The 10127-nt window shown below is 46.8% G+C and overlaps 1 protein-coding gene across 1 annotated transcript; it reads right to left on the minus strand.

The window, feature by feature from the left end:
- Window positions 1–413: 413 nt before the first annotated feature.
- Window positions 414–4432, minus strand: LOC119108675 (olfactory receptor 52N4-like). The gene is made up of 2 exons (XM_037232333.1): window positions 3760–4432; window positions 414–457 (listed from the first exon to the last, which is right to left on the minus strand). The coding sequence occupies exons 1-2, from the start codon at window positions 4430–4432 to the stop codon at window positions 414–416; spliced, it is 717 nt and encodes a 238-aa protein (XP_037088228.1).
- Between the last annotated feature and the right edge of the window lie 5695 nt (window positions 4433–10127).

Genomic DNA, 10127 nt, shown 5'->3' on the forward strand with positions numbered 1-10127 from the left:
ACTTTTCAGTGGCATGAGTAAGAGGAAATCATTGAACCGTTTCTCTTTCTGGTATTATCATAGGCTTATTAGCTGACAGAAGGAAAGTACAGTTTGTTTCCCCAAAAATGTTATGGCAGGTAGAATGTGATTAAAAAAGAAATCAACAACTTGCAGGTTTGAGATCTGGTTTCGTTTTCTGTTTACAAATTTGGCTAGCCTTCGCCCTGATAGGGGATCTCCCTCAGGCTTAAGGAAAACAAAATATGACTAAGGTTTTTTAACAAAAAGAGGTTTTTTTGATAAAAAGAGGTTTTTTAATAAAAAGAGGCTTTTTATAAAAATACCGCTCTAGCATGCTTCGTCATTGCGTCCACCTTTTCGGTAGCCCATAAGGTATGCATTGCACGTGTTTTGACACCAAAAACATGTTCCTAGCTTCTCTGGTTTCCGAGCAGTGGCGGTTTTGTTAGGAACGCTGCACGACGACCGACAGCAGGCGCGGGCGGCGGCCGGCAGATGGCGATGCTGCGGAATGCGCGGTGGGCCGGCACTGCTACATTAACGCAGCCATATCTCATGCACATGAGCTCAAAACAACTCAAATATACGCAATCGTGGTCAGATTTAAACAAGTACCACACCTGTTTCAATTTCGTTACCCCACGGGGCAATATTTCGGTATGATGTAAAGCTGAAAAAGTGCGATGTTCTGGAAAATTTGACCATTGACATGCCATAATGAGGTCAGCTATTATACCAACAGCATGAAAGCTGGCAATAAGCATGAACCCTTGTTGAGACCAATATCGTGGTGTTTCCTCTAAGGTTTATCTTTTTTAGTTCGGAAACGCCCGCGGATGGGGGTCGCATCCTCCCCTCCCCCCCCCCCCCCCCTCCATTAGTCCGAGTTATGAGAAACGGCAAATCAGGGCCAAGGTTAAGGAGACAGATCAGGGCATTTGCGTCTCGTGGGAGACAGTCGTGAGCGTTTTTGGTTCCTGCAAAGCAGCCAGCGACCGTTTCGATCCGGTCGCCTTAGATCTGAGATTATGTCCGCCTTGGCGGATCCACTCTCGCGGAGGCTCCCGCAGTCAACGCGGGGCGCCGGCGGTGGCGCCGATCGCATAACTGTAATGACAACCATAATGAGGACTGTTTCGCAAACGCCGCGGCAAGATAATTTCAAATCACGTAATTGTGCTTGTGGGTTTCAAAAATGTAGGACAACAGATATGAAAATTGGAGCGGACGAATGGTTGTTGCACAAATGATGCGGCTCTCTGTAATTTTTTTTGAAATTGATGTGATACGAATAAAATGTTCCTTGAGAGATGAAAACGTACTATGATTTCAGCACCGAGATCATCATGCCGCCGCAGCAGCCTACTCTCCTGGTATGACCCAAGGCTATAGAAACCTAGTTGTACGTTATAACCCAAGGCTACAAGGTAGAACGCTCGGGTTTCCGTAAATGTAGAGCCTATGGCTTTGCGGAAACTCCGAATTCGGACATCACACTCGTCCTTTGATAGGTCAGAGGACTTCGTCTCGTCACAAACTTAAACCTTGGTTGCCATGGCAACAAACTCTATGCTCCGCACTGTGGTAGCACGTTCAAGGGCTGGCTCCCGTCTGCGTTGCGCCACATTCTAGGACCCCGGGATGGAAAAGAGATCATTGAAAGCGTGTATACACCTATAACTCAAGATGCTACATTGGCAAGCACCAATTGCGCGTAAATGTAGTTGTTGAGGACGGATGGTTTTCATGTATCGGGCTCACTATTTTTTGACGGCCATTCCGACGCGAGAAATCACCGTGATGGGTCTAAACGTGATGCAGGGATCATGGCGCAAAGAATGGTTAGATAATAGGAATGAAGAGGAAAATGAGTCTAATGATATGCTTCCAATATCGGCTAGCCGGTGCTGATGCATCCTGTAGTGAAGCACTGAGGCAAGTGCGCGTTATTATTTGCAATATCGACGCGAAGCGTGTGGATCCAGTACGGGAGTGTAGGTGTGCAACTGCATGGTATGCAAGCATGCCAGTGCAATTTAAGTTGACACGCTTGTTCACAACTTTGCTGGTGCACGCAAAACGCAATAAACTGTAATTGTTGCATCTACCACTCAATGTTCTCTCGAAACTAAGCTCACAACATTCTGGTATAACAACGTTCGATATCTGGAAGAATCGCAACACATCTAGGCCAGACATAGCATGGTTTCTTCTCCCTCACCTGGTATCCATGTTATTCTAGCGGTGTGCCAATTTTCTTGTCAGAATTTTGAAAGGTTCTGGCCCATGCCAGATTGTTATGATACCAGAACCACCAAATGCGATACAATACAAAATGCGACCTGTTAGATCTGTTGAATCGCATCAACATCAGTGTGATCAGCGAATAGACAGCAATACGACCAGAGGGTTGGCGGGCAGACCGATCGGCAGCTCGGTTGATGGTCGCTCTTGCTGCCGCCGATACCAAGAGGACACCACTTTGTGATCGAAGACCACCTTCCGCAGACCGTTGGTGGTGGGCAGCGACAGGAGCGGGGCCGCGCTCCAGGTCCAGGATTTCTCGCCGCGTGGGGTGAGCCGGATGTGTGTGATTGGCCAGCATGTGATGGTGGCCGTCTGTGATTTGCAACGGCCTGTTACCGAGAAGCTGATTAGTGGAAGATCGAATCGGTGCGTAAAATGGCTGATATCATACTCCCATTCTCGAAGCAAAAGTCCGCCTCGAAAAGAGCCACTCTGGTAATCGCCATAGGACAGAAATCCGAGTAATAGTGTAACGTTACGTTGAATTCGCGAGAAAAATGCTTCTTAATCGCATATCTTTTCACCTAAGCAGAGGTTTTTAAGCTTTCGTAGCATTTATTACACGAACGTTGAACACATAACTGTGCTGCGCACATTGTAGAACACATCGTCGGAATAAGCAAAGCAAATGGAATGTGTTTCTTTCATCGTGGTGAGCAGGGTGTCAACTGAGATTTGGCCTCCGGGGTCAGCTGCTTCAACTTGCAGCTCTCAGTAATTCAAAAGGATTTCGAGACAACTGACATTACTTATTAACTTGTACCGGTCTAATGTAACAAGAACTGAAAAGCAGAAAGAAGTAGGACACTCTCTTTAAGGACAGCGAACATTCTGAAACATGCGTGTAGGAATTTAATACAGCATCAAGGTGCTCTTGCCATCAACACCAACTAAACATTGTTTGCTGAACAAAATAAACGTGCTCCTTTTGCTTTTCACTCCACTTTGCTTTGGCATTACAGGAGTCGCATGCCTCATGCAAAAATTGTGTTGCCCATCGAGACGGTTACTTCAAATCAATTTCTTGAAGGTTTGGGGATCTCGAGAATACTAATATTACCGATCGAACCTGACCCGTCTGATCCAATTGCGCGTAGGAAGTGCAAAAAGCTGGATATTCCCCTTAACAATGGCTGACATCTGGTGTTCGTTTTATGTTTTTACATTTTCACTCTTAAGGCCCTTAGCCAAAAGCTCATCAAAATACATCACACCAAAGTACTAAAACGTACACAATTTTTCGAACATCATTATGATTCAATTATCTTGGTGTATCTGTCCTCTATCACAGAGGCGAGGGATCAGGGTCTTGTAAGCCGCACACATCATACCATTGCCCAAACCGTAGACCCAGCCCCCCCGCTATGATCATCAGCAGGCGGAGAAGGTGGAGGACCGATGTGGTGATGGGCATGGAATACCAACGGGAGCCAATCCTCAGGCTTGCACCGATAATGTCCAGAACGATCAGCAGCGACACCACCTTAAAGATACGTTGGAAGATTCTGAAGCGCTCGGTGAGGCCGCTGTTGTCAGCGATGCGACCAGCCCTGATGCGCCTGAGGTGGCACACGCCCTTCATTCCGGTGTAGACGAACAGTGCACCTGCACAGGCCGACAACATGACCGCCTGTACCTCGAGAGAGATTACGAAGGCGTTTGACATGAGCTCCCAGCGGCAGTGCGTGGCCACCTTAGTGACATTGAGTATGCGAAGGTCGAACTCCACCACTGTCTCTAGGCCGAGCAGGAAGGCGATGGCGCCAAACAGTACATTCAGCAGCAGAGTCGCCCACGTGAGCATGACCAGCTTCTTGACCTTGTCGGTGATGATGTCGTAGTACCGCAGCGGGAACACCACGGCAATGAACTGGTCAATTGCGAGGGCGAGGTGCGCCACTTTCATTCCCACGGCCAGGGATGCGCTCGTGTACTGGAGGAACAGACAGGGTTCCAAGAACACCGACTGGACAAACACGAGGTCAACGACCCCGATCAGCACCGCACAAATTCCGAACAACAGGTCAGTGAAGGCCAGGTTGACCACCAAGACGGGCATCGGCTCGTCGAGAAGACTCCACTTCCGCGCCACGACCAGCAGCGGCAAGGAGAAGTTGAGCATAAGAAGAAGACCAAAGACTACCTTAAGCCATGGCATCATGACGCTGTTGCAGGGGGCTATGCAGTTTGTTGGCAGATGTGTGGACTTCAGCTCTCTTTAATGAGACTTTCTGAAGACGCTTTGGCGTTACTTCTTGGGAGGGATTCACGTGGGTTATGGGCGAGCAACGGCAGACTGATGACAGCGGTCGGTTGGCGAAACCGGCGTCACACAACTGTTGGTGTAGGAGAGGAGACGCACGACGAAACTGAGACTGAGCCGTTTGCCAGCGAACACTTATAAGACCAGCTCTGCCGTCGTTGTCATGCCGACCAAAATAAAAACAACACAAAACACCGTTCCAAGGAGACAGACCGCTGCCTGAAACGTAAATCGTCGCTAAATTCCCCCGAAAACACTTAATGGATACATCAATTCGGACAAGTACCTTTAATACTAGAAAATAGGTCGTTTTGTTTTCAAGCGATGAACAGCGATGTAAAGAAGCGATGCAAAGATGTTACATACCTCAGGGACCAATTCGACGACGGATTTCGATTGACAGCCGGATGCGAGCACCACTCATATCAATGGAAAACTAGAGCTCTTATTCCCTCCCAAGCAATAAAAATGTCTAGTAATCCACTGTCATATCATTCATCACATACTTGCCGTTTCTCCTGATCATGCCAGCAATCCGATTTAACCCCATTGGGTGACATTGCATTTCAGAGTCAAAATGTAGGCAGGGGCATGTTTTGTTGGTGTAAAGCATACCACAGAGTTTGAAACGCAAGCTACTGCGTGAGAAAGGTTAACTTCATGGCATGACTATAGTTTCTGTATAACTAGTCAGTGAACGAAATTTCAGTCTTTAACTAGCTTTAGCTTGAGCTTCTTCAGCTAATGCATTTCCAGGTGTCTGCTAAAACAAAAATCGCTCCTTCCTCAGATTATTTTTCTCCCCTCCCCAATAATCCCAATCTCAAAGAATAAACACGCCGCCCTCTGTTTCGCGGCAATACTATTGGACCACGAGAAAACGACGCAGGGCCGACCCAGTTCGAAGAACTCCTTGAAAGATCTGCAGAGGGATCAACGGGGAGTCGAGAGTGAGGAGCTAACATGAGCGGGAGGCCTCCGAAGAGATCAGTGCTAGAGAGTGTATCAGGCGCCAGCAGCCGTGCCTCTACCGTTCTACCGTACGAGACGGCCCTGCCGCTCGCTTAAGCGACAATCGACTGGTTTCGTCGTCTCTCGACCTGAGACGTGACGGCATGAAGAGGCACAGGTCATGGTATGACCAAGGACCTGTGGGGACCGTTCGGGATTATGCACGGCGGTGGCTGGGTTTATCTGCTGGTACGCAACGCCATAAAAGAAAACAGGAAACAGCCTGTGCTCTTCCGACGTTGTGTAAGCAAGGACTTTTTACGTTTTACAGGCCTTAAGAGCTTTTTACGAACAAAACATCCGCCTGCCTTCTTTTTAACTTTGAAATGCAATTTCACCCATTGGGGTTCAACCGCATTCTGGCATGATCAGGGAAACGGTAAGCATGTGATGATAGATATGATAGTAGATTTTTAGACTTGGCCCATTCCCATTGCCTGGGAAGCAATAAGAGCCTAATTTTCGACTGGTGTGAGTGCTACCTATGTCATTTTGTCAAGGTGATCTGTTCACTAGAAATTTGTCGTCGAATTTGTCAATGAGCTATGTAACATAATGCATCTTTTTACATTGCTTGGAATGAAAATTATCGTTTTTTCTTCCTTTAAGGGTGCCTGGATTCTTGATGTTTGTGTCTTGATGATTCATAGAGTATTTCAGGTGTCGTTTAGTGATAAATTTTGTTTGACTGGTTTTCATTTTGCTCAATCCGTGTGAGCTGACAAGTTCGAAAATCCGGCCTAGTCCTAACCCATGTTTTGGTGAAAATCTCTGATCCAATCCAATCCCAAGATTGATACAATCCGTGGACTGCTCCAATGGAAACCCATAGGCCTACCCAGTGCATGGGCACCACAAGTCAAAATCTTGTCTAGGCTATGTGGTTAGTGAAATCAGCTTCCACTTCTATGCTGTTTCCGCGCACACCAAAGCAAGCAATCCATGCCAATGAACTAAAACACCAATGCTGGGAAATATGATATCGGCGGATGAAACGTTAATGAGACACCGGGAATCATTGAGCTTGTTTCGGTCTATAGTAAAAAACAACTCACGCATATTCCATCCCGAAATGGATCCCTTATTTAGGTTTCTTAAAGTAACTTAGTCTCAGCTGTAGCTTAGCTTAGCTTGGAGACACTCGTCTCTTCTCCTTAGAGTGCTGTTTCTGTACTGTTTGTTTCTGGTTGGCATGGCAACGACAGCAGAGCTGGTCTTATAAGCGACCGCTTGCGGACGGCTCAGTCTCAGTTTCGTCTCGCGTCTCCTCTCCTACACCAGCAGTTGTGTGCGTCTGGTTTCTTCAGCCGACCGCAGCCATCAGTCCGCCGTCGCTCGTTCATCGTTTACGTTTATGGCCAATGTGACCATCACCCGCGAAATCACGCAACGGCGTCGTCAGAAGATCTCATTCAGGTGCGCTGAAGTCCATCCAACTGCCAACAAACTACATAGCCCCCTGCAACAGCGTCATGATGCCATGGCTTAAGGTAAACATCGGCGTTCTCCTTACGCTCAACTTCTCCTTACCGCTGCTGGTCGTGGCGCGGAAGAGGAGTCTTCTCGAAGAGCCGATGCCGGTCTTTGTGGTCAACCTGGCAATGATTGACCTGCTGTTCGGGATCGACACAGCCCTGATCGGGGTCGTTGACCTCGTGTTTGTCCAGTCGGTGTTCTTAGAACTCTGCCTGTTCCTCCAGTACACGGGCGCATCCCTGGCCGTGGGAATGAAAGTGGCGCACCTCGCCCTCGCAATTGACCAGTTCATTGCCGTGGTGTTCCCGCTGCGGTACTACGACATCATCACCGACAAGGTCAAGAAGCTGGTCATGCTCACGTGGGCGACTCTGCTGCTGAATGTACTGTTTGGCGCCATCGCCTTCCTGCTCGGCCTAGAGACAGTGGTGGAGTTCGACATTCGCATACTCAATGTCACTAAGGTGGCCACGCACTGCCGCTGGGAGCTCATGTCAAGCGCCTTCATGTTCTCCCTCGAGATGCAGCTGGTCATGTTGTCGGCCTGTGCAGGTGCACTGTTCGTCTACACCGGAATGAAGGGCGTGTGCCACCTCAGGCGCATCAGGGCTGGTCGCATTGTTGACAACAGCGGCCTCACCGAGCGCTTCAAGATCTTTCAACGTATCTTCATGGTGGTGTCGCTGCTGATCGTTCTGGACATTATCGGTGCAAGCCTGAGGATTGGCTCCCGTTGGTATTCCATGCCCATCACCACATCGGTCCTCCACCTTCTCCGCCTGCTGATGATCATAGCGGAGGGCTGGGTCTACGGTTTGGGCAATGGTATGATGTGTGCGGCTTACAAGACCCTGATCCCTCGCCTCTGTGATAGAGGACAGATACACCCAGAGAATTGAATGATAATGATGTTCGAAAAATTGTGTACGTTTCAGTACTTATGTGTGCTGTATTTTGATGAACTTTTGGTTGAGTGCCTTCCTCAAAGAGTGAAAATATAAGAACATAAAACGAATACTAGATGTCAGCCTTTGTTGAAGGGAGTATCCAGCCTTTTGCACTTCCTACGCGCAATTGGGTCAGACGGGTCAGATTCGATCGTAATATCAGTGTTCTCAAGATCCTCAAACCTTCAGAAAATTGATTTGAAGTAACCGTCTTGATGGGCAACACAATTTTTGTATGAGGCATACGACTACTGTAATGCCAAAGCAAAGTGGAGTGAACAGCAAAAGGAGCACATTTAATTTGTTCAGCAAACAATGTTTAGTTGGTGTTGATGGCAAGAGCACCTTAATGCTGTTTTAAATTCCTACACGCATGTTTCAGAACGCTTGCTGTCCTTAAAGAGAGTGTCCTACTTCTTTCTGCTTTTCAGTTCTTGTTACATTAGACCGGTACAAGTTAATAAGTAATGTCAGTTGTCTCGAAATCCTTTTGAATTACTGAGAGCTGCAAGTTGAAGCAGCTGACCCCGGAGGCCAAATCTCAGTTGACACCCTGCTCAACACAATGAAAGTAACACATTCCATTTGCCTTGCTTTTTCCGACGATGTGTTCTACAATGTGCGCAGCACAGCAACGTGTTCAACGTTCGTGTAATAAATGCTACGAGAGCTTGAAAACCTCTGCTTAGATGAAAAGATATGCGATTAAGAAGCTATTTTCTCGCGAATTCAACGTAACGTTACACTATTACTCGGATTTCTGTCCTATGGCGATTACCAGAGTGGCTCTTTTCGAGGCGGACTTGTGCTTCAAGAATGGGAGTATGACATCAGCCATTTTACGCACCGATTCGATCTTCCACCAATAAGCTTCTCGGTAACAGGCCGTTGCAAATCACAGACGGCCACCATCACAGACAGGCCAATCACACACCTTCTTTGATTTGCACCAGTAGAGTATTATTATCATCGTCACAATTACGTACGGTAATTGTGGCGATGGCGGTCGGGACCGCAGCCAAGAAACGTATTGTAGCCAAAAGCGTTGACAACGCAGCCCGGACTCGAAAATAATTGGATGTCATACCTGTCTCAATTTTTGACGGTGCTTGAGTGCCACTGCACAGTGCTACTATTAGACTATCTGGTCTTGGGTTCGCTAGAATATGTTTTTTAAATATACTCAAAAGATGGGGTTGAATTATTTCGGCAAATTTTAGCTTCGTATTTCATGATTTTTTTGCATGTTTTCAGTACAACCTCTCTAGTTTTTAGCTGCAGAGACGAACAGAAACACGAAGTAGAATATTATCTTGGTTATGAAACATTGCAATGCAAAATATTAGCCTCTTTGCGAGTGATAACGATGCAAAACTTTTTACAACTCGCAAAAGTTTGCAATGCTTGTTTTGCAACCACACACACTTTATCAGCAATGTCTGGACATCAGTAGTCGGCAGAAAATTAAAAATGAGGTCAAGTTAGGTCAAATCAACAAACCCTGCTACTGAAACGGCTGATCTGCGAACCGGGTCCAAGCAGCCAGCGCAATGCGTCTCTGTGGTCAGAAATACGGTGTTATACATCTACAGGAACTCAACATCGCAAAGCTCTTGTAAAATTATGCATAGTCTGCTCGACGCTTTGGAATGTAGTTGTAGCAGATGGAGAACAGGTACGTTAATACTTGAAAATGCACATAATGAGCCGTAATCTACGCTCTGCTCTACTGACAGCAGAGATTATTGATCTTGGATGACCACATATGACATTGTGTGTTTTCACATGACCCATTGTGACGTCACCATCTATTAGAATGATATTACAACACGCTTTCAGTTGGAAATTCGAATTCTGTGACGAAAAGGATCTATAGGAAATGCCCATTTTGACCTCAGCATGTATTTTGCAGGAGGCAACCATAGCGATAAGTTATGATCTAAAATAGTAGCATGTGGTCATATGATGGCTGTGCATGCAAGTAAGTAATCATGTCCTCACGTACAAACACAAACTTGCACAAAAAGGTGCAAATTTACGTTAGTTGCGAGAAAGAGCAAAAATTGATCACACATCAGGTCACTGAGCTCCGCTGTTTCGGCAGATATGAAAGATTTAAG

The sequence above is a fragment of the Pollicipes pollicipes genome, unplaced genomic scaffold (assembly GCF_011947565.3).
Source record: "Pollicipes pollicipes isolate AB1234 unplaced genomic scaffold, Ppol_2.1 Scaffold_1600;HRSCAF=1878_pilon_pilon_pilon, whole genome shotgun sequence".
NCBI classification, from domain to species: domain Eukaryota; kingdom Metazoa; phylum Arthropoda; class Thecostraca; order Pollicipedomorpha; family Pollicipedidae; genus Pollicipes; species Pollicipes pollicipes.